This window comes from Paramisgurnus dabryanus, chromosome 11 (assembly GCF_030506205.2).
Source record: "Paramisgurnus dabryanus chromosome 11, PD_genome_1.1, whole genome shotgun sequence".
Classification (NCBI taxonomy): domain Eukaryota; kingdom Metazoa; phylum Chordata; class Actinopteri; order Cypriniformes; family Cobitidae; genus Paramisgurnus; species Paramisgurnus dabryanus.
In genome coordinates this window covers 29,800,081-29,825,793 of record NC_133347.1, presented here as the reverse complement: position 1 = coordinate 29,825,793, position 25,713 = coordinate 29,800,081, and the positions used below count along the sequence as shown (strand labels likewise).

The 25,713-nt window shown below is 38.6% G+C and overlaps 1 protein-coding gene across 1 annotated transcript; it reads right to left on the bottom strand.

Moving 5' to 3' along the window:
* Positions 1-1,943: 1,943 nt before the first annotated feature.
* On the bottom strand, positions 1,944-24,651 carry LOC135729866 (protein bicaudal D homolog 2). Its single transcript, XM_065247756.1, has 9 exons — positions 24,268-24,651; positions 21,275-21,487; positions 20,224-20,376; positions 19,739-19,894; positions 14,925-15,224; positions 14,422-14,679; positions 13,416-14,186; positions 13,189-13,340; positions 1,944-7,700 (listed from the first exon to the last, which is right to left on the bottom strand). Exons 1-9 carry the CDS (start codon positions 24,469-24,471, stop codon positions 7,406-7,408), a joined length of 2,502 nt encoding a protein of 833 aa, XP_065103828.1. The 5' UTR covers positions 24,472-24,651; the 3' UTR covers positions 1,944-7,405.
* Between the last annotated feature and the right edge of the window lie 1,062 nt (positions 24,652-25,713).

The window sequence follows — 25,713 nt, the reverse complement described above, 5'->3', positions numbered from 1 at the left end:
GAAATGGATTTTAACTGGCGCTATTGCGGTTGGTCAGATAACTGCTGTGGCCTTGAGATTGAAAATGAAATCAAGTGCGGGAGCGGTGTTTGTGGTTGCTGCTGCGGCTGAGGGAATGAACTTTAGGTGAGACAGGTGGAAATTATTCAATGGTAAAGGCTAATTATGTGCGCTTCTAGTAGAAACCGGCGTTTAGGGATGAAGTCCTGCAGTTGGTTACGAGGTGAGTTAATACAGACAAATCTTCTTTAGTCCATAAAGTCTATAAAGTTTATTGGCATAACTCCGTGGCGTGATATTTAATGACCTGATATCAATTTAATGGTGCGTCGATGAGAGACAATACCGAAGAACAATTTCAAATTGCGAAGCGTGTTTAAATGTTTTAATAAACACTGAGGTTTGGCTGTTGGACAAATTGTGAATAGCAATGAGACCGGGGTTAGGTCGCCTGTTAATTAAGCACTACGCATCAACCGAACCGCGTTTTTTGAGATGTTCTAATCAATTGTGAATAATATTTAAAGCAATGAAGAAGCAATATCTTTATTGAATAAACATTATATGCTTATTAGGTTGATGAAAGTGGACTAGCTTACCGTGATAGTGCGAGCGGCGGTTCTGTAACGGAGAGAAAATTGATAATAATAGGATAAATGTGAACTGAGATCCCTACTGCGGTAGAGATAAAGCGACAGAAAGATCAGCTTTAAATAATACTTAACCGGACTCGTGGCGAGCCCGTGTGAGCAGGCAAGCCTGCAACAAATCTCTTTGATTGATCCATGCAATACAATGCTATTTAATGTATATGCGTTTTTACTATGAAGTATAGAAACTTGCCATTTAAAACACGAGATAGGCTATCTTATATTTATATAAAATGAACCCTGGATGAGGAAATAACTACAATCCGATTTCTGCATTGCTTGAAAAGTAAAAACGTAAATGAAATGAAAGTTTAATAAAGACATATTTATGAGATTGTTATTTTGTTCATGTTCTTATATGTGTCAAGTTTTGTGTTACAACAATAGGGTTGTTCCGAGTCCGACAGACGACTTTTTCTATCCTTAGCTTTGTGTTGGGTTTTTTTTTAATTCAATTGCTCAATGCTGTCGGTTCAAAGAAAAGTGCAACAGTTAGCGCGTCATGCCTTTCGCCTGAGACGTGTGCGCGAAAAGCGGAGGCTCGTTGTAGACCATTGCGTGGGCATCCTTGCCCGTCCGCGGAGACTGTCATATCATGTATGCATGCGGGGCCAGTGGAATGCAGTGTTGCCTTGGATGGAAGAACGCGGGAGCGTGTAGCGAATTCTTCTACAGAGCTGTGAGAAAAATAAACTATCGAGAAGAACGAAAAAACGAGCAGTTTGATTGAATTGACAATAAGGTAGGTTTCACTACGATTAACTCTGGATTATAAAGCTCCGATGATTGTTAGCTTTGATGTAAAATGAATTAATAAACGTGAAAACAAGTGCAACACAGTCCTGTGGGCCGCCATTGTTGTTTTGGTCGATCGCGCATGCGTAGACGGAATTAACAGAAGCGCATGATGTCACGTCGCCATTGTCAAACAGCGTTTGCAATCGAGCATGCGGTTGTCGTGTAAAAGAACATCCGAAATGCAAAAATATTGAGCACAGCCCCTGACATCAACTACGGCGGTAGTGAGCGGGTACTAAAAAAGCTGCTGCATTGGTATTTAAAAATATATTTCCCAAGTTAGTAGGAGCCTGGAGCTCGTTGTGTAGACGTGATTCCGGAAACGGGCGGGGCCAAAATCCGGAAAAGAAAGCAGCTGGACAGGAAGGCCTAAAGGCTGCCTTATATACGCCCATGATGATGATGATGATTGACAGGCCTGAATGTTTAGGCTCCTCCCGAACCTACGTTTAGAACTGCATTAAGAGCAAGAAGATTGACGTTACACAACAGAAGTTCATTGACTTTGTGTTTATTCATGAGAGCGCATGACGAACCCCTACACAGAGTTTAACCTCTAGAGAGAACAATCCTTGAACTCCAGAGATCAGTTTTACACAAAACATTTCTCCCTCTACCATTTCATTACTTTATTAACTTTTTTTAAACCGTTGAAGATTTCAAGTTTGATTTCGCTTCTGTGTAAAAGTCTCATTGCTGAGAGAAAGAAAAACATGCATATGACAATAATGCACATTATAAAGTCCATAACTGCTCACCATTTTAAATAAATACATACAAATTAATGAAGTTACTTTATATAAAGGTATCAAACTTTTCTTATAGACCAATACTGAAACACAAAAAACAAAGTTTGCACAGCTAGTTGAATAACAATGCTGGCACTTCCAGGAAACAGAAAATGATATTTACCGTTCAACGGTTTCATTTCTTTTTGTAAATTGCAATTAAGTGTTTTTTTTTTCTCAATATGGCAACTGAATTGATTAATTTCATGCCTCAACAAACAGCAATGTATGTTCATGACATCATTTGCTTGTTGATGCAAAGTTTTCTGTTTCCTGAAATTATAATGCTTGTACTACCATGTCAAAAAATACGCAAGAATAAAAAAACGATAACAAACTAGGGCTGGGCGATTTCACCAACATTCACATAATGGTAATGTTGGGACGGCTGGCGATATACGAAAACTTTCTACAAGATGAAATAAATGTTAACATGCAGGTCAAATTCTCATGTGAGATGTCACAATCACCTTTATTAAAATGGTGTGTAACAAAAATACAAATTTAATGACCCGTTTCCGTTTGGGAAGCTTACATTTGTGTACATTACTGACAGAGCTTCCGTGGAAAAGGATCGTATCCCGCTGGGACAAAAATCCCAATTTATTACCAAACTGGATATACCGCCCAGCCCTACTTTTACATCTGTCAACAATACTACCCATACCACACAACCTTCAGCTACCTCACCATACAACACTAGAGTAACACCAGTCTCTGACCACAAAACAACACTTTGGGTTTCGTGTCTTAAAACTTTTTGTTCATTATGAGGCAAACAAGGATATGTGGCTTCAACCCCAAACTTTCACAAAAAAACCTGAATTAGATATTAGGATCACTGACCCGAAGAATTCAGTACAAGGTTTCATTTGTCTAATTGTTAAGATTATCCGCACAACAGAACGAATGTCTTCTGAACTTATTGCTGCTGCTCAATTTAAACAAGACATCCTCATGCGTGTGGGCAAAAGCTACAAAAATCTAAAATTCTCTCTTGAAATAATAAAAGGCACTAACGGTCCGAATGAAGTTTAAAAAAAAGATGAAAAGAAATGTAGGAGGGGTGAAGAGGTGATAACACCAACAGTGTATGACACTTGACACAATCGACACAGAGAGAGAATTGAAACATTCCAATTTGGAATTAATTGTCGTACTCTTGTAGAGAATGCTGAAGGTCAGTGATCCAGCTTCAGCGTTACACAAGGTGCTTACAATTTTAATACAAATTAAATAATCCCATCCGCCATTTGCTGGTTAGTTTCTAATTGATAACTTTGAAAACAAAAGCAGCATTGGAACTTCTGGGATTTAGTTTCAACAACATGATTTATGACTAAAACATCAAAATAATAGATGACGAAAGGCGTGTACATGAAGAAATCTAATACTCTGTAAATATGTGTGTAAATGACATAAACCCATTCAAAAACTAAAACACCACAAACTAGATTAATACAACAAATAGTATAAACCTATAAATCAGTCATATCCCAGAACATACATAAATGAAATAAGTAGCCCTCATTAAAAGTTTTTAAACCCCATATATAAGCGGTTTTATGCTGTAAAGTTATACATTTGCTCATTTTTGGAGACTAATAAAGGGACACTTCACTTTTTTTGAAAATTTGCTCATTTTCCAGCTCCCTTAGAGTTAAACATTTTTGATTTTTACCGTTTTTGAATCCATTCAGTCGATCTCCGGGTCTGGCGTTAGCACTTTTAGCATAGCTTAGCATAATCCATTGAATCTGATTAGACCATTAGCATTGCCCTAAAAAATAACCAAACAGTTTTGATATTTTTCCGTGTAGTAAGACCGACATAAAATTGAATCTTTTTAGTTTTAAAAAGAGATCAGCTAAATGGATTCCAAAACCATAAGAATCTAATTTTTTACTCTAGGGGAGCTGGAAAATGAGCATATTTTCAAAAAAAAAGTGGAGTGTCCCTTTAACTTTACATTGGATTTGATTCAGTTGAGGTTTAATATTTTTTATATCTGACCAAAAGCTGCGATCCAACAGAATTCAGTGGAAAATCATTTATATGGTCCAATGAATCATATTTAATGAATTGAATAAAATTAGGGTTAGTCTGGTATTAGGCCCACATAATGCCTTCTGTTGAAGCCAGATGATCTTACTAAAATCTTCAACTAACCCTAACCATTTAACATTTCAATGTGCTTTACATTAACTCATTTAATCTCATCGCTTACAATTGTGACTGACCTTAAAACTCATTTTTCACAAACTTTTCCATTAAAATTGGCACATTATTTGGATATTTTTATGTCTGGGAACAATTTGAGATTAAAAGGGTTAATGGCAAAGTATTTTCTCGCATCTCCACCCGGTACATCTATAAAGCAGCTGTTTATTAATAATACTTATTGTATATTTTACTGATTTCATCAAATACAAACACGTCTGAGCGTGGAAAACAAAAATTAACAGATATATAAAGCTTATCAACGAAGTAAAGACCAAACCTAGTCACTTTTTATAATGATCTGAAAAAAGCTCAATATAGTATAGTTAATATATCAATCACTGTTGAATATTTAAATATAAAGTATAATATTAATCAATTCAAGGGTGATTAGAAGTTTTTTATTGGCTAGTAGAGTTTCTGTCATTTGTTTCAAAGCTCAATCAAACCGGTTTATTTGAACATTGCGTCTCATTCACTAAGCATGCATACGCACGAATTTGTTCGTAAAATGTGCGCTCGGACGTTTTTACTAACATATCATGAATCAACAAAAACTTTTATACTACAATTTCTTCTAAATGTTTGCTAAAACGTATAAACAACTTAGACCACACATACGCAATAATCAAACAAAGAATAGGAACACTATAATATATATCTGTGTTATGTATTTTTTTTCTTGTTCATGATTATTGCGGTCTAATGTGTGGTCTAAGTTGTTCTTACGTTTTTGCATACATTTAAAAAAAAAATTAGTATGAAAGTTTTGTTGAATCATGATTTGTTAGTTAAAACATCCGTACGGACATTTTACGAACAATTTTGTGCTTACGCATGCTTAGTGAGTGAGACTCAGTGTCTTTGTTTTAAAGGTGCAGTGCGTAATTTTTAGAAGGATCTCTTGAAAGAAATGCAAAATAATATACAAAACTATATTATTAAGGATGTATAAAGACCTTTTTATAATGAACTGATATGTTTTTATTACCTTAAAATAAGATCTTTTATCTACATACACCGAGGGTCCCCCTAGGTGGAAGTCGCCATTTTGTGCCGCCATGTTTCTACAGAAGCCCTTAATGGACAAACTCTGTTTACGAAGTTGTCTCCATGGATGACATGTTTTTCCAGTGGCGGCTACCGTAGCTTCTCTGTGTATTTCAAAAGCGAGGGGCGAGCAGCCGTTGGTTGCAATAACCTCACCACTAGATGGCGCTAAAATTTACACACTGCACCTTTAAAGTATGCACATAAAGAATTCAGTACAAGGAAAAGTTTGAACTTAAGTTTAATGTCTCTAATTCTGAATGAGCATTTCATCATTAGTGTTATTGCCATTGAAAACAGGCGAGTTATTGTGGACATTTTCATAGACGACAAGATGATGACATGCCACTTTCTACTTGGACAAATAAAGACTTGAGATTAGTTGTATTTTTTCCCTGAGGGTCTGGCAGAGAGCGACATCATTAGAAAATAAGAAATGATAGTGGGTAAAGCCACAAGATCAGACTCCACAAATACAAGTAACTAGATCTTCATCAATGACCACTTTTCTTATTTTATTTGCTCAACTTTTTATTATTGTTGACTCATGCAATTTGTTAGCATCCTGTGGCATGAGCATGTTTAAAAAAAAACACCCTAAAGGTTTTTGTGCTTTGCAGACAGACAGCGCCAGCAGTTTTAAGCCATTCAGTGACGCAGCTAATTGGTTACATTGAGTTTATCATCACGTAAGCTCTCACCTACAATTCGTATACAAGCACATTGTATATACTGTATAGGTTAAAGCAATAATCTGATGTAATTACTGTCTTCATCAAATCTCACTGGTGACTCCGGAATAAACCTCACTATCTTCTGAATGTCAACTTTAATTCAAATACTGCTTTGACTAAATTACAACCCCTACATGGTAAATACATTTACATGTATCTTCAAACGTGCTTTTACTATAAAACAACTGTGGCCTAAAAAAGTGATTCAGCGGAGAATCACCGTGTGGCTTTTCATTTGCCATTAGTCGTCGTCTGGCGATTCGTGAAAGCTAAAATAAGGCCTCTCCTCATATAAATAAACAGAGACTGGTTACAGTTGCATTATGACATCACTATGAGCATGCAACCACGTCAAGCCCTTCACCACGACTTCGATTAAAGCTACTTGTGTGATCAAGTACATCAAATCAAAGTTAAAGCTTTCACAGCCAGACATCTACTAGCGCTGCGTGGCCTCCTGCCGCATGCACTTGATGACGCTCCCGCCTGCCTCACGAGTGACATTCAAACGGTCGCTCTTCATCTGAACCCGAGGTTAAATTTTCGTATTCGATTTTAAAGCAAAAAACGACTCAATTTAATAGACTTCCTGCATTTCAACACTGCAGGGAAGACGTTTGCATATTACGTTTGTAAACACAAGTGATCTGATTGGACGGGCTTCAGATCTCAGAGGCAGGAGAGACACACTCATCTCTCCAACAGGCTATACACGAAAGCACCAAATTACCCATGAAAGTATCACCTAAATACTCCACTTAAGTGTGTGAAGATGAGCGTTAAATACTTTCTCACATCGCACTTTCCAAGACATCATCACAACATCACCCTGATTGGTTGAGCATCCTCGGCCCTACATCTGCTCAAGCAGTGGCGTGAGTTTGGACGACCGGTAGTAGAAGTGTTGAAAGACAAATCCTGCTTCAAAGGACAACTGCATCCAGTTGCCACAGACATTACACACTTTACCAAATGATGAGACTAAACATCATCACTTTGCTCTAAAACATCTGCATTCAGCTACGCTGGCAGGCACATGACCATATAAAGCCCCTAAATACACTTACACACGGTGCGAGTTAGCATAGAGCAAGCAAGAGGTGTGAGAGAGAGAATTTCTGTACATCTGATAGACGCCCATCAGTCGCAGTAGATCTTATACTTCTCACTGCAGAACACCGCCGGTGCTCCCTCGCTGCAGGGGGGGGGGATGACTCACATGGGACGGGGTTGAGTTGTGGGCGGATTTTCCCCGTGAGGAGGTGCCTTTGGTGCGGCCGTTGGCTCCTCCCCGACGAGTCTCTAAATCGTGGTTGAACTCCAGGTCCTCCAGGCGTTGAGTGAGAGCTAGCTTCTGCTGTATGGCCATACGGAGAAGAGAGTTGAGCGTTTTCTTTTCATCCTCGGCAGCAGCGAGCTGTCTCTGCATCTCGTCCAACTGAGTCACGTACTCATCGCACCTGAGAGACAGAAAGAGCGTTATAAGAATTGCTATTTATTTGCAATCATGGCAAATAATTTTTTTGGGGTGGATTCTACATTAAAAAGCAAGTTACGAAACTCTTAAGATGACTTCATAAACCCAATAGAAGTTTGTGGGGCTGTAACGATTAATCGTGCGTTTAAATGCGCGTTTTCTCAATGAATGAATTTTAATGAATTACAGGGAAATCCCGGCACATCCAAAAGCCAGAGGGCGCTCTCTAGCAGAAACGCCATTTGTGCCACAGAAGAAGTAACATTACAAGCGCTATTCCAGGAAATGTCTATAAGAATATTTACATCTCTGTTCTTCAAAAGGTATTTTCATGATAATAAAGAATATTTTGAATGATTTTGTTTAATGAGTGTTGCTTTTTTAAATGCACGTTATAAACGACTCAGACTACTGACGCACAAGCTGTGCATGAAACACAGAATCGCAGTCTTGGGATTTAAAATCTACTTCAGACAGGTATTTTTAATGGGACAGCCTATTTTTTGTCACAGCCCTACTTGGTAACATCTGGACATTGTAAAAAAAACTGCAAACATATTAACATTGTATTAGAAAGTTTATAATGCTAATTTAGCTAAAGTGATGCGTATAAACGCCTGGTTTTAGTAATGCGTCATTATTTCAAATGTAAAGCCTTTAAAGGGACACAAGGCAGCATTTTTATGTTAATAAATCATCTTCGTAAGTCGGTATATGGTTAAATGACTCATTACATGACGAATGAAGACTCTCTCACCCGCCCCTACCGTCTGTAGGAAGAATACCCCACTTGCAAGTTCGCTGTATCCGACCCGGTGTCCTTCAGTCTGTAAAGTCTCAGATATAGAAAGCATTTATTCCCAGACACTAGGGGGAGCTAGTAGAGAAATTATACTCAGACTTGCCTTGTGTGCCTTTAAAAAACATTTTTAACTGGATTAAGTTAAAAGATTGAAGGAATAGATAAAGATTGAAGGAATAGATCCTTTACAGCCTACGCTATCCAAAGATTCATTGCCCACCTGTAACGGCTGAATATAACAGCTGGATATGTAAGGAATAATTGACGACGGGCCATTGAATTATTCAAAAATAATGCACACCCAAGGTGAAAATGCATCACAGGTGTGCATTATTTTCAAATATTCAAAGGACTGGAGTCAATTATACCTCTTATACCTCAGTCACCACAAACATTGCTCTGGTGGTTATTTGAACTCTTTCCCCGGCATTAGGGAACCAATCACGGAATGGGGAGGGGGCAGCAAGACGATGACGACGTCTATGCGACACACCGAAGCAGTTTTGTTTATCCAACACGGCAGTAGACGCGAAGTTACTTTTCAAAGCAGCCTTAGATAGTATCCCAAGTCGTTTTGAACGCAAGTTTATTTTTTTAAAAAGGGCAACTTTTGGCGTTAAACAATTTTTATATCCAAGAAGGATGTTTGAATATGGCAAGACACATTGCTTTTCAATATCAATAAAAAGCTACCGGTTTAGTTGCATAGCTTTCAGCTGTGTGCACACGTACCCGTTAAAAGTTTTTTGACGCTTAAATTTATGTCGCTCTACATACGTCATCTGGTATAATTAAAATCTTTCAGCCAATTCAGTTCCTCTGTAAAGCAGAGAAACCATTCCTTGTGTTTTGTTTTGTTCATCATTCAGTTTGTCACACATTTGTTCATCAGTATGTTTATATATCAATCTTCATCTTAATATGCGGAAAGATGCAGTTATGCTTCTGTAGCTTAAAGCGGTGCAAGTCTACACATGCAGTTATTACTTCAACACATGTCTATTATCATGATCAAAAAATGATAAGCATTAAGTCTTGCTCTCACAGGAAAGGTACTGTAGGGACACACCAAACCAATGCCAACGAAGTAGTGCAGACTGTGAGGTCAGCTCATATTCAATTTTTATTTATTTTTATTTATTTATAATCATGTATAAAAAATGTATAGTCATGTACAAAAGAAAGGTCTTAGCTGTTCGTGGACTCCATTTACTTCCATAGTATTCTTTTTTCCTACCATGGAAGTGAATGGGGTCCAAACATTCCTCAAAATATCAGTGTTAAATCAGTGTTATTGGAAATCTGTGAAGGTCAGTTTACTGCTTTTACTGTTTTACATTGATCTAATAACAAAATGCCGATGGTCAAACCCCTGGTGATCTACTGTCTTACCCATCGTACACTTGGTGGATTATATTTAAGTGTTTCTCACAAGTATAAACGTTGACTCTTAAGTACAGCAGCCACAGTCTGGACTCGTGTGTGTTTGCTGAAGAATTACTGAGGGTGAGATTGAGGTTTTGGGAATGAAGGCACACAATAGAAACAGTAGATATTGGCCCCTGGGAACCAAACACGAATCCCCCGGGAAGAAAGGACGGAGGTCAAAAGAGGCCGAATGTGCGTGTGAGAAGCAGCCAGCATGTATAATGGAGGCGTGCGGGGGGGATGACTTTGAAACAGACTTCACACTCTTTCACTTCGACAGCTTTTCAGAAAAGTGGGAATGAAGTCAACAGAAAAACTACAAAATGGAAATAAAATCTAAAGCAAGCAGTCCACAGAGTTTGTGTTTTACTTGTGACACCTGTTCAATTTATTGGGCAAACCATCAGCGTGAATGTAATTCAATGAAATCTAATGACTGAGAAGATATTTTGCACTGTGTGGCAATGCCATTTTTGGGTGAAATCTAAACCATCCTGTGTTTTACTCTACATTTTGTTAAAACAACATAAGCCAGAAGTGTTTTGACAGTTTTAACTGTGCCAGTCTCTGGAGAAAAGCAGAGCATTGAGACGTGTTCATGAGAAAACAGCATTCAGCCCACTGTCTGATAATCTCTTCTCATTAGCATATTAATAACCCGAAACAAGTCAATACAAAACCTCATACAGAGCTCAGCTGCTCCTCAGAGCTTCATCTCTGTTTTTACCAAAACCTGAGCAGGAACCCTCAACATGCATTTCTTTGTCAATTATTCAAGGATTTTTTTAAATCTATCTTCATTTTCTTAAGTTCATGTCATTTATAACCTATATTTTCATTTTTAAGGAGCAAAAAGAGACTTTAAACAAACATCCAAACTGTTTTCCATGCAACCACAATAATGAGATCCAAGGTCTTCAAAAAACTAAAGATCACCAAAGAAGTCGATCTTTGAGGCAATGCACAGTACTTAACAAAAATTACCCATTTGGCTAAATATTGTGCTGCAAAAAGCAATATAGTTTTAACTGGTCTATAACTTGGCAAATGACCACAGAATAAGTGTAAAAACCATGGCCTGACGTGCATTAAAGGATGCCAGCGCCAGCATTTTTAATGATTTTCACAAAAGTTTAATGCCTTCTAGAAAATGGTTTTCTTTTTAATATATAAACACACCATATATTAAATGAAAGAACAGACTCTCTGCTTCCAAACAAAAAAAAACCTTTCATATTACATCCGTCATCAGTTCTTTTTTATCAACTCTCAAATATGGGTAGGTGTCAAAAACACTACATTATGACTTTTGATAGAGATCAGATGCAGAGCAATCCTCAAAACTTAGATGGACATACAGCTGTTTGCCCTACGGCGATTCTTCCGTGTTTTATAAATTGCAGAAGAGCGTCACTTTGTATTACAGATTGACGGAAATACACGTCATTGGCAGGGAAGCATTTTCTCTTAATTGCCAATGGTGGGGAAGGAGTTAAATGCACTCCTCTTCACATTGGACGGTTCTTTGCCTCCTTTAATGCATGGCAGGCCATTGATGATCCCTTACATATACAGGACTCAACACAAAAAAAATTATACTGGCCCATGCGGGCCAGTGGTTCAGGTTTTCACTTGCCCTGCCAAAATTTTCACTGGCCCCACTAAAAAAATGTCAGTGTCATATATTAAAATAATAATAATTAAAAATAATAAATTCAAAAGTCAAATATAATTGTATACATATACAACAGACATGTTCCAACGAAAAAAAGGCTCCCAACTTTTCTGCTTAACCTGTAAACTGACAGCAAACTGCATAAAAAAATATTGCATAAAAAGTAAATGTCTGCTTTCAAAATGTTAGATAATATAGATCAATTTCGTGTTTGCAAACAGAGATGAAGTTTTTTGTGGGCGGAGCCAAACTGGTTGCAGAAAGTGACTGCTCCGCAGTAGGGTTGTGAAGTGTTTTAGCATTAAACCGTGATTTTTATGGATCCGGTGTTCTGTCGAAGTCTGATTCCCCTATGTTTCCCTTTAGTGCAATGTTTCTTATAGCGTTTTAATCACGTTACGTTTATTTTTTAGATAGATAAAAAGTTTAAATGCCTTGGCTACTGATATGCATGTATGTAATGTATATGTATTGATCTTTTTTGCTAAATCAATTATTTTTACAGTCTAAATCGCTAAAGTACATATAAAAGCAATACTATCATGTATTATATATAATAGCGTTTATTAAATATTTCATAATTTTCCTGTTTTCTATTATTTCTTCCTTATATTTATCTTACGTGTTTGTTCTAAAACTATTATAAAAGTATTATGTTTAAACATACATTAAAAAGGCCTGTTTATATATTAATAACACTTTACATTGTGTGTGTGTGTGTGTGCTATATTTATATATTTATTAAGCATGTAAACATAATAATTTTAGAAAAAAACAGGAAGAAGACATAAGCTAAGATAAGGAAATAATAAGAAATAATAGAAAACGAAAAAATTATGAAATATTTAAAAAAAAAATGTGATATTACTGCTTTTTCAGTATAAAAAAAACATTTATTCTGAATAAATTATAATTGTAACGTAATAAAAACGCTATAAGAAACACATGGAGGGAACAGACTTCGACAGAACACCGGACATCTTCTCTACTTATTTTCTATTCTAATTATTAAAAGATTTCCAGATGATTTCCTCGCTCCATTCTGTCCGTTTAAGGGCTTACTGTAATCATAAACACCTACGTTTATCTTCAAATGATGTCTTCAACGATGGTATTCTATAAAAATGAAAGCCATCTTTTTTGGCATTCTTATTCTGACACTTAACAGCACAACAGGACATTTTCTAGTGAGTTATCTTTCTCTTTTCACTCGTGTCTAATTCATTTCCACTGTTTTTCTGCAACCGCATTACGCGCGCAGCTTGCAGTGACGTCTACTCTAAATTGGTCTATACATTGATGAAAATATATTTTAGTGACCGAGGGTGAAGCACTGGCCCGAACGGGCAAGTGACAATACTTTTTACTTGCCCGAACGTCTCTGGGTCACAATAGGGGACCTTTAATACACACCAATATCTTAACCTGGTTGCATGTTATGCCAGTTTTTCCCTTAAAAGGCAAATTTTCTAGGCATGTTGTTTTTTTTTAAGATTAACCCAAGTAAGTACAAATCCTGTGCAGTGCATGTAGGAAGATAAGAAAGCAATAATGACTGTCTCATACCGAGTGGCAAACATGGCCCTGAGTGAGGAGAAGGTGGCAGCGTCCTCCTTCAGCGCCTTCAGCTCGTTGCGTAGCTTCATCATGGTTTCAGTAACCATGGCCTTTTCATTCTCATATTTGCTCTTCAGGTTGGCCAGCGCCACCTCAGCAGTCTGGAAAAACACATGAACAATAAAGAGACAACAAATCTTCCAACAACATAAATGACACATACAGTATACACTTACCTGTTTGTTCGCCTTTAGGACGGTTCGCAGTGTGGCTATTTGCTCTCTCTTGGTGCTGAGGAGTGATTTAAGTTTGAGAATCTCCTCGACGCTGGCTTCTTGGTCTCGATCCGCTCCAAGACCCAATTCAAGAGAAGCCACGCGTTGGCGGGACAGCTCCGTCGTGCGGTCCACTGCTAGCTGCAGATGCCTGATTTGGTCACGGATGATGGTCACCAGGTTATAGATGTTCATCGGCTCCTTGCGAGGATCGGCCACTGGAGATGGAATGGAGGAGGAGATTGGAGATGAAGTTCCATCGCTGTTGTCAGCTGTGGGGAAGAGGCCACGGGTCAACAGGATAGGCGAGCGTCGACCGCGACCTTCAGGGCTTCCCCGACCTGTGGTTTGTGTGCTGGCGACTCCGGTTTTACCTTCACGGTAGTAGTCGAGCATAATGCGGTTCGGCGTCTCGTTGTTGCACATGCAGACGTGGTGATACAGGTTGGCTAGCTCCTCGCTAAAGGTGGCCAGCTCGTGTTGCGCGACGTTAAGGCTGCCCTGTGATTCGCCCGCCACCTCGCTGGCTTGCCGTAGCTCCTTCTCAAGCCGTGCTAACTGCTCGCGTTCTGCTCGACTGCTGTGCTCTAGGAAAGTGACCTGAGCGCTTAGAGATGCTACCTGGCTCTCTAGCTGTGCCCGCTTTTCCTTGTACTGTGATTGGCAGACTGAATGCTCTGCCTTTAGCGTTTTGAGCTCCTCCTTCAGTTGGCTTGCCTCCGTCACAGCGACCTGCAATTTCAAACAAATCAGCATAGTCTTTACTAACTTACATCTGAACGCTGTTTGCCACAACACATTGATTTCTTATCTGGTAGCATAACTATGTCAACTCTATTTTAGAAGAGGCTTGGATGCTAAAACTAGCAGTGTAAGTATGAGTGCAACATTGTCAAAAGGCACGTACATTTACAATGCAAGAAAACCTGGCAGAAAAACACCATTACAGTCATTATTTCTTCTATACCTTGTACTTGCACTCCAGGATCTCCGGGCCATTGATATCCACCTCGTAATAGTCACTATCCTCATTGCTGTCGCGATCTTTCTCGTTGTCTAAAGCGGACTGGCGTTCCTTGCTTGCCTGGAGCTTGCGGATGGCATTGAGGTTCTCTGTGAGGCGACTGACCTTCTCGTGTTCCTCAGATAAGACTCCATGAGCCTGCTCCAGCTGCTTCTGAGAATCCTGCAAGGTGGACAGCAATGTAACCTTCTCTCGCTCCACCTGAAAGCAGAAAGGAGGTCCAGAAAAACATGACGGTTTATCACAAATGTATACATATAATGTAGCTTAGAAGATAAATAATAATGGATTGTGTCTATCAAGACTTAATCTGTGCATTTTTCATTTTTACACTTTAACATATCCATATTTTTTAACTGTGATAAGCATACTAATGGTATTGGAAGTAAAGCCGATACAGTGTTTCGCAGAACCTGGTAAAATATCGAAACCACATTATGTATCACCTGCATGAGTTGTTGTTTTAGTTTCTGGATCTCAGAGATGTTCAGCTCATTCAGTAGATTGTCCACGAGGCTGGAGGACGGGTGGAAACGCTCTCCTTTTTTAGGCGTGGAAACACGGTTGTCACCGCCTTTGGTGATCTTGTCAAAAGCGCTCTGGAAGCCATGAATGGGATCATCGTTGTTAGGCTCGACCACCGTGTCATCGCTGAACTTCAGCCCGTCGAGTGAGATGTTTAAAGGACTGTTGTACATGGAGTCTCCGATGGTCATGTATTGGGAGAGCTCCTTTCTTAAGGCCGCCTGGATTCAGAAACAATCTGCATCAAATATACTGCTTCACTAACAAATATCTTTTTACATATTTTCTAGGGATGCACCGATAGGACTTTTTTGGGCCGATACCGATTTAAACAGACAACTTCTGGCCGATACCGATGCCGATACCGATATTAAGCACTTGTATACAATACTATACAATTGGTCTATTAGCTAGTTTATTTCTGCATCAAATTATTTTTACCTGAATACGGATTGGATCTAATTAACATTCAACTGACCAACATAATAAGAGAGGCACAAATTAAGCTAAAACAAATATAATAAGACAGCATGACAACCTTCAAAGGTGGTTTTTGCTATTCAGCATTTATTTTATTAACGACATTAACAATTTTTTTACATATAATGGATTTCTTTATGCAGTTAATTAATAAACAATCGGTATCGGCCTTTCTCGTGCTATTGCCGATGGTTTCAAATTCATTAAAAATCGGCCGATAAATATCGGTGGCCGATACATCGGTGCATCACTAATATTTTCTCTATAAGCAAAAATATGGCACCACAATGCTGGTTGCTAAGGTGTTCAGAGTGAGCTCATTGCTATGTAAATGCTACAGTCTTCTTTGAGGTTGCTAAGTAAAACATTATAGGGAGATCCCACCATAGATATGTTTACATATATACATCATTCAACCACTCCACATATGTAGACAAGTGGTGTAGTGGTGCCTGGAGAAGTGGGAATACTCCTAATTTATGCCCTCAGGCTGCATACATGCTCTAGAGGTAAGCTATTATTAGCATAATAAGATATTTTACATGGTAGGAGCCATATCTGCACAAATCTCTCTGTTTTTTTTTGTTTGTTTGTCTCTCTCAATATTTACACTACATGCTCGATTGCACAGGCAGTGATGTACTGTAAAGCAGGGGTTGACCTTCTTCTGTGGAGGCTGTGTTTAGTCATGTTATTACATCATAAATTGGCACATTCCAAATCCTGCCATTTTGGGAGACTAGCTGTTTTTAGAATGACGTGAAAGTAGTGGGCCGTCAGAGCCAGCAAAGCCTTCTCTGCTGGCCTAAACATTATCCGAATCACTGATTTATTTTTAAATAAATTTTTCTATAAATGTGTATTAAATTAATCCGATAATGTCTATTCTCTTTATTTCATAGCTTTCTCTTGGTTGTGCTGCTTCCAGAAAATATACTTCCAGTATATTTATGATAGAGCATTTATCTAATCATATTTCAGCCAGCGTCGGACATCATGTTTTGTCACGGTCAAAAAATCTGCCTAGGCCTTCAGAACGAACTGTGCAGGCGCTCTCAGCTTAAGATATGGCAATAAAATCATTGCATTAACCAATCAGATTTTGAGTTGGTGTCACCATTTCGCATCATTTGATTGGATTGACCCTCAGCAGTTTCAAACATATGGGAAAAAATTCCCGCATACAGCATTCTCCCGCTTAACGCAGAGTCACAAAACACAATTTGATCCGCCCCAGCTAAAAACAGAACGGACTATAGGGCTGTCACTTTTTATTCGATATTCGAATATGCATTCGAACATGACGGCTCACAAACGCGCGGGATAGGCTATGTATGTGTGCTTGTTGTCAATGAGATTACTTCCCACAAACACGCTGAAGCGCGGGATATGTGTGCTTGTCAATGACGGGCATTACATCTGCAAAATTCCACAGAGTTTTCTGCCGAAATCTGCGGGCGCGAATTCGGTTTGGGTTCCTATACTCCTGCTGCTGTTTAAGTTGTCACGTTATTGTTTGTAACTGTTCTGAATCGTTTTTTCATATATACGTTTTTTATTCTTAAATTGATTACCTGCTGTTTCAAACATTAAGTAAAAAGGTAATCCAGACAGCCCAGTTTATGACTGTCACTTTTTTAATAATTTTGTGATTGAATCTCCATTACGGTGGGTTTTTGATGCGCGAAGGGGGGGGTGCCTAGATATTCGAATATATTCGGTTACATTGCATGATATTCTAAATCCGTTCAAATTAGATTTTTCTCAAAAGTGACAGCCCTAACAGACTATAATGTAAAAATTCCAGTTGAAATCCTTAATTTTCTTCAGCATAAACATCTGGGTAGAAGCATGTAACAACTGTATGTGTTGACATGTTTGACGGTGACTACACCTGTGTCCACTGCTTTTTTCTAATCGCAAGGACTGCGATTATTACACTCTGGTCACGTGACACACGAGAGGCAATTCTGTACGCTGTAGCTTAACCTGTTGTTAAATGGCTTTAGGCTTGACTAAACCGGACACTGTAGAAACTTGTGTGCCAAACCAAAGAGGAACAGTAACCTTACATCTATTGTGTGGGATAGTGTTGTTTTTGGCAGCCTGTTTTCATTTTAGTTTTAGTCTAGTCTTTGTGTCAAGCTGTCATTTTAGTTTTTATTAGTTTTAGTCACGTCATACTCTTTTTAGTCTAGTCAAGTTTTAGTCGACTAAAATTCTTGCCATTTTAGTCTTATTTTAGTCAGACTTATCCATTACTATTTTAGTCTAGTTTTAGTCGACGAAAACTGATGACATTTTAGTCTAGTTTTAGTCAGTGAAAATGTATTTAGTCTCTTTTTAGTAATGCAATTCTATTTAACCCATATAGTATAATGACCTAATAATATTATAGACAAAACTATATTTTCTTTTAGCCAAACCCATTTCAAACAAAAGTTATATTATTGTTACCTTATAGACCCAAGAATACATCCATTCCAGACATGGAAGATGCTCTGATTTGAATAGATATTTATTTTACTATCCTCTGAGTGAGTGACTTGATTGTTCGTAAGAGTCTACATAAAAGTCTACATAATCAAAACAAAAGTAGTCTAAGCAAACACACACAAGGTCAAATGGGTCACACATAACTATAGTATGTGTGAGAATAGAAATATGCTATTGTTAACATTTATAATTGTATTTTGACAGCAGCACAAACTACAATCATACATATGTAATTATATATTATTATAGTTTATATTTCTGCATCTGTACGTTACCACCAGTGTACCTAATGGACTTTGGCTTAATCTAATGTGACAAAGCTGATCTTAAATGTCAGTATAAATCCAAGCGATTTTGGAGAATTACTTAATGTTTTTCCTGTAAGTAAATTAAAAGTCAGCTTTAAGAAAACAGCAGATGTCTATTAAGAAAAGCAAAGTTGGTATGTATGGTTATGTTCTCAACAGTACAGGTGTTTGATTGATTTAATACTCAAGTATTCAGCGAAGTATGTTTTGTTTATTTAAATAATAAATAAGTGTAGTTATTAAGCATATACAAAACAACGAATGTCTTTAGCATAGATATATTTACAATGTTTCAAAACGCAACGCAGCACAATGTCATTTAAACAACTGTTACATGATATAAATTTGTACATTGTTATACTGGTGTTGTCAGCAATCAAAGCTATAGATTTTAACAGGCTTGTTGAACTGACCTGAAAGTGATGCACGGGATTTATTTTGGACTTTTCTTTTACATTTGGAGCCAGAATGCTGCATCTTCCCGGTCGGAATCGCCACGCGGCTACAGCTTTTCTCATGTAACGTTAGTGGAAGCATTTTGTGCAGCATTTAGTGGAAATGTGTTTATCTTCAACAGCGACTGCCATGAAGAGTCGTGTCCGTAAAAGGGAGAGGATCTTAGGTGCACGAGCAAGGCTTGTGGACCAACTCTGCTTCACCTCTGTAACCGCCCCCGTTTCTCCGCTTTCCGCATGTCTCGCGGTTGCCGCGTACACTGTTTGAAATGCCCATTAACGTGCAAATGGAGGCGTATGATATCAAAGCATCGCGAGAGCAGACTGCTCCGCATGCTTTCTACTCACTCTCGCGGTACTTTCATGTTTTGATTGATCTACGCAGCGCCAACAACACACGTGATCACCTGCAGTCAGGTGGTGGGGGCGCGGAGATGCTGAGATGGGTAAAAGACGAAATAACGTTATAACATTTCGTCTCGTCTCGTTTTGGTCAACGAAAATGAAGAGACATTTTAGCTTAGTTTTTATTTTGTAAACCACTTTTAGTCTCGTTTTTATTCGTCAACAATATTGCATTATACATTTTATTATAGTCATCGTCACATGACCAGCATTTTCGTTACGTCTCGTCTCGTTTTCGTCACGTGAAAAAGGTTCGTTGACGACTATATTTCGTCATACTTTTCGTTGACGAAAGCAACACTAGTGTGGGACTAAGATGTTGCGCAGCGTCAAGTATTGCGCTAAACCTCTTGCTAGCGCTGCTACCTCAAAGGGCAAATTGCTTACAAAAACACCACAAAGCCATGTATGATAGGGGCATGTCAAAAAAAGTCATAAACAAGCCTTGCATTTACAGCGGACAACACATCAGCTACGGCGGTAGCAGCACAGCTTAATGAATAGACAAGGCTAGTGTACGTTTGATCTATAGATCTCACTACCCATACTACCTCCAACAGCCCATAACAACTCTAAAAGAAAAACTCTCACCTTCTGCTCTCGCTCTGTCTTGATGGTTTCCAGGGCCTCACCGAGCTGCCTCTCAGCGATCTCCTTCAGACCGATGGCATCTTCCAACTGGCTGTTCAGACACTGTGTTTCCTCCTCGAGACGACGAATTTCATGCTTTAGACCCTCAAACTCAACCTACAACACATCAGACAGATGTCAACTGGTGCCGTTTTTACTACATTGGCCCTGTCCGAAATGTCACCTCGAGCCCTTGCAGTCTTTCTTCTGAGTCCAACCTTTGCTAATGTAATGCCACACAGACTTTTGGGGCAGAAGTTTGCCGTGGACTCGGCTTCAGGTTCGGCAAAAAGTACACAGCAGTAGCACAGGGGACGTTGTAAGCACCCCCACGTTATTGTGGATAATGCAAAAAAAGCCAAAAAAACCAAACAAAATCAAGTGCACCCATTTGGAAACGGTCCGTTTGTTTAACAGTAGCCGATTTACGGAATGAGGAAGATTACCTGGCTCTGCTTCAGGACAGACACATGTTTCTGCAAGGCAATGTTTTCTTCCTCTAGTTCGCTGTAGTCCTGCAGAAGACGAGACTCCCTCAACTTAAACTCCTTGATGTCATCACGCAGACGGGATCTCTGCATCTCCACCATCTGACTGTTCTGTACAACATAAGACAATAAATCAGCAACTTCATTTACATTTTCGAAAAAAAAAAAAAAGGTTACTACTTCTATTATTTAATTAAGTTTTAAAGGAAGTAATTTCTTTCCCTAACTCATCCACCTCTTTCTCTGTTTCTCTACATCTTCTAATCAAACTACACATTTAGGTCAATCCATCTTTCTCTCCATTTCTACTCTTCATTCCCTATTTTGCTAAACTGTTCAGGCACGTTCTTTTGGCTAATTTATGCACCACACGCCACTGTTGAACACAAACACGCACTTTCACTTGAGAACTGGAGGCGAGGGTGGAGGTAGTTTCACCCAAACTAGCAGAAAATCTCAACACATTCACACCCAAACATCACACACACACCTTGGGCCCAACAGTTTGCACTAGAGCAAACGCCTCTAATGCTGTTAAAAAAATACTGTCAGGATTTACTAAAGACACGCAATGAAAAGGAGTGGACATTCTTTTTGCGACTGACCTTACAGCACTACATGCATTTTTATGTTTTCCTTTCAGATGCTAAATTTATGGGAGGAGAGCATTTAAATGAATCACGAAACGTTCGTTCATTATTTAACGGGTCAAATAAAGTATAAAATTGTTAATTTGGTCATTATTGAAATGCACCCTGTTCGAAAATCACCCGCAGATTTTCCACTCTCATCTATGCGTTTGTGAATTTGCTCTCTTACGCTAATCTGGACCCTTGTCTTAATAAGTAAAAAAATTCGAACATACTTGTGGCCATTTACTGAAGATACTCAATGATGGGTACTTAAGTTGTACAGCAAAACAATAAGCTAGGATTTGGTTTTAAGCCATCTCTAACATCTCAAGGACAATGATTGTAAGTAGATACTCAAGAAGTTTAAACAGACAGACCTCTCTCAGTTCATGAGTGATGGTGGCCAAACGCTCGTTCTCTGATTGGCTGTTTGCCAGGGTGTTGCGTGTCTGCCGCAGTTCTGCCTGCAGCTCCTGCATGCGCTGCTCGTAATACGCCTCCTTACACGCAGACTCCTGGAGGAGCGTTTCCTCACGGCTCTCGCCATCAGCTGCCACCTTCTTTTGATTAGAGTGAGCCTGTCCAAAAGCCTGGAAATAAGAGGAAAAAGATGATTCAAAAAAACAGTGACATCATGTTCACAGGGTTTTTCCTGCATAGAGATTTTTTCATGCTGCCTCCAGCTCTTGACAAGTTTCTCTGTCATGTGTCTTCACGGAAAACACAAACAATCCTTGCACAAACTATAATTTTTAAATGCAGTTGTGTCTTTATGGCACTGTGGTACCGCTGTTTTGTTGTCAGCACAGTGACCAAAACTTTACAAGCTGAGCAAACTTTTCAAAAGAACTGTTATTTCTCTAAAGAAAACTCAATATAAACAATTGCTTTTTAAAGACAACGTCGTGTTGCAGCGCATGTGGTCACGAAAATGTAACGTTTGTACACGTATTCAAGCACTGCAGTTTTAAAACAAGTGATTTTAAGCCATTGAAACACAAACAACAGTTCCAAATGCGTGCACTGTTTTGTGTGAGAGAAGTGCGCCAGTTGCGCATCCGCTGCTCATTAAGCTCATGAGCATTGTTGTCGCTTTATTTGCCTTAACACATATATGCGTCAAAATTCCCGTCTTTGCAAGCATCCTCATAAACATGACCATTAAGTGCTTAAGAGAAAATAAACAGCTGAAAAAGGAAACAGCATGTGTAACAGTATCCAGTATTCAATATTATTGACTTTAGTCTTAAAGGAGAAGTTACCTAATTTTGCTCCTGTTTGTCACAAATATTTCTGTGAAAATCTCTCACTGATCTTGACTAGATCACTTTTCTACCTTTAATACAATATACAATATTATTTATTATCATTTTTTTCATCACGGTTTATCTTCAGTAAGCTTGAGTTTTGTTTGTTTTTATCTTCTTTTTTATGCTTGTATAAGTTTTTTGTGAGAATTATGAAAATTCTATGGCATTAAATATTTTAATAACATAAACACCTTATTAAAAGATAAAAAACTCTACCGTGATACATAACATTATCATGATATAAAATGTGGCGTGTCACAGGACCGGAGATAGACGAGAAGTTGTGGTTTAAAAGTGCATATTTTTAAATTTTCTTGTCAAAAATGGCAATTGTTTTGTTAGATAAGACCCTTATGCCTCGTTTGGGATCGTTAGAGTCCTCTGAAACTCTGCTGAAACTGCAATATTAAACTGCAAGTCCATTAAAATGAGAAAAATCCTGCAATGTTTTCCTCAAAAAACATAATTTCATCTCGACTGAACAAAGAAAGACATCAACATTTTGGATGACATGGTGGTGAGTAAATTATCTGGATTTTTTTAAGAAAATTGACTAATCCTTTAAGCTCTTGTCTAGCGAATCCAATGCTCTAAATGGTCATTAAACATCTAAAATGATCTCTATCTGTATGTTTCCTGAGAGGTGTAGGTACCATCCCAAATCCATAATGTAAAGCAAAGATGCATCTTCATTCATCAAAGATGCGTTTCACTTCATCACGCAGCTATTCCCATTAGAGGTATCTGTTAAAAACATTTAATTCATTAATAATCTAGTATGTGTTCATTTTCTGTCATAGTTTGTTCAAAATTAAGTTTTATTTGAGTGTTTTAAATAAAAATATTTTAATTTTCATAATGACGCATACGCCCTGCCCCTTTGATGCCACGCCCTCTGCCCCGCCCACTCGCCCAACCCGACCAACTAACTATCAAATTTTCTGCGGGGAAACCCTGTATTGAAAATGTAAACAAGTGTGTTCATGAGGTTAGCTGGAGTCAAGTAAACATCTTACTTCAATTTAGTCTTTACTTTGACTATTAGAAAAGAATCATATTGCTGTGCATGTCAACGTGGTCACTTCATATGACGTGATGACCCATAAACAGTTCCCCATAAACAGATGGTAAAGAAATACAGGAAGCTCAGCCTTCTGCAATGTCAAAAGTCATCCAACCAACAGGAAATTAGTAACTCGGCTCCAAAAAACATTTACAAAAGGTTTAAATTCAGACTACCAACTGTAATGACCTAAATCTTGGCTCATTCACAGATATCTTAAAATGATGAATCAACCAGAGTTTGACACATACATCAGTGATAACAGACATGATGGCACGTGAATCATTCTGAAATCAAAGGGAAACATCTCTAGAAAAAGAAACCTAGTGTGATAAAACAGGACAGTGACTTCTTTCATCAGTCCAGGTCAGAACATTTTCAGCATTCCCAACATTCCTGTTGCAACTTGCTTCAGCATTTAGGCGGGACAAAAACTTCCCGCAAAAATTCAAATCCAACCCAGTCACATTTCACCACTAAAAACATGAGTTATGATCTAGGAATTTTCATGATTATGATGCCATCTGTAATTTAAAAATGTGCGTATAAAATCAGATATGGATCTGATGTTAAGAGAAACAATTCAAACTTCTATGAACTATTATCATGTTAGATTATTCTGAAATTAATATTCGTTCAAATATATTAAATAATCAACTACACGATGTTGTCATTTCCACTACATCAACTACACGCTGCTGTCATTGACATCCCATCAACTAGTTACACGACCCTGTCATTACCATCACATCAACTACCCGATGTTGTCATTATCACCACATTACCAAAAAACGATGCTGTCATTATCATCACATCAACTACACAGTTTTATAATTTTTTACTAGGTCAACTAACGTTACAAATCAAATCAAATCAAATGCACAGCGGCATGTTTCTTGGCATGAGCTTAATCATTATGAGGTAAACAGCGGCGTCAGTCGGTAGTAAGTAGGTTAACGTTACGGAATACGGACGCATGCAGACTAGAGTCTCTCACCTCCCGCAACTGCTCGAGCTCCTGCCGAACGGCCTCATATTCTGCCTCGAGCTCGTCGTACTGCTGCTGGAGCTGTTGTTTCTCCTCCAGCACCGCAAGGCCGCACTCCGCCGCCTGGATCTTCTCCCGTGTGGTGTCGCTGAGCTCCCGGGACAGCCGCTCCACCTCCGCCCGCATCCAGTCTCGCTGCTGGTCCACGGACATCTTCGGTGATTTAGATCCGTCTGTAAGCGCACTGCATGACCGCCTGCTGTCCGCTAATCCTGATCATCCACAGCTGAGTCTCCATCAGTCAGTTTTGTCCTCCTCTGCGCTCCTCTCCCGTTTGTCAGAGCCTAGGAGGAGAGCCCGCAGTCTGACGACTGATCCTACACTTCGGGGTTTTCTCCGGGAATGGTAAATAAAATGTGTGGGAGATGTAGTTTCCTTCCGCGCCTTTAATGTGTTATAATGAAGCTTACGAACTCATGACCCATAATTCACTAGGTTTGACGCATGAATCCAGGAAGCTCGTGGGAACGGGTTCCTTGCGCGTGACGTGGAGTTCCTCTACAGTTTCAATACTATACACGTCGAATAACCGCTACCACAAAAATAAAAATTAAATAAAAATTAACTGTTTTAAAGAAAAGACTGGGCAATCGTCACCCAGAGAAATGTCCACAGATGTGTTTTGAAAGGCTCTCGCGGTATTGTGATGTCATAAGTCGATTTGTCTGCGCAGCCCGGCGTTACGTCGTATCACTGCTTTTCATTGCAGCAAGTTGCCAGATCCGTGTTCCATCAGTTTTCCATCAAACTTAACCCCCAAGATAGTAATAATTTAAACATGCACGCTTTTTAACTCTAACAGCTTTTTAAAATTGCACATATAACAGTTTAAAGGGCACATATTACAAGAATTCACTTTTTTATAAAGTGTTAGAACACCAATATGTGTCCATCATCCATTCAGTAAAACCCAGTGGCGGCTGGCTGGTGACTTCTTTTTTGAGGGTGCACGATGCAAAGCTCGCCACAACATGTATGTAGCCCGCCATGTGTGTGGCTTCATTTCAAAATATGCGTTCAGCGCAACATGTAAGCTTATGTGCACACACACAATCAAACAACTTTATTAATAAGAACATAACAATTACATAGCAATGCATACATTTTTGCTTCATGCAAATGCTGTTTTCTTAAAGCTGAATTTTAATGTACTTTTTATTAAACTAACTGTTTATTCTCAGAAAAATTTGCTTGGAATTTGACGAACCACTCTGACACATGCATTCTTTAATTTCTAATATGTTTTATTTAATACAGGGCCAATGCTGAATGTTGCTATGAAAGCAGAAGGGGCGGGGCACTCCATAGATTGAGCGACTCGTGGTAAAAAGGCAAAGTGGCAATATAAATATGTTATAATATATTATCTTTATGGTGTTTTGAGCTAAAGCTTCA

Excerpts from the sequence above, each read along its gene's own strand:
- LOC135729866 (XM_065247756.1), bottom strand. The coding sequence starts at position 24,471 with ATGTCCGTGGACCAGCAGCGAGACTGGATGCGGGCGGAGGTGGAGCGG. Across the intron at positions 14,187-14,421 it reads TCCTGGAGTGCAAGTACAAG|GTCGCTGTGACGGAGGCAAG; the intron begins GTATAGAAGAAA and ends TTGAAATTGCAG. Across the intron at positions 13,341-13,415 it reads TCCTAAAGGCGAACAAACAG|ACTGCTGAGGTGGCGCTGGC; the intron begins GTAAGTGTATAC and ends GTGTTTTTCCAG.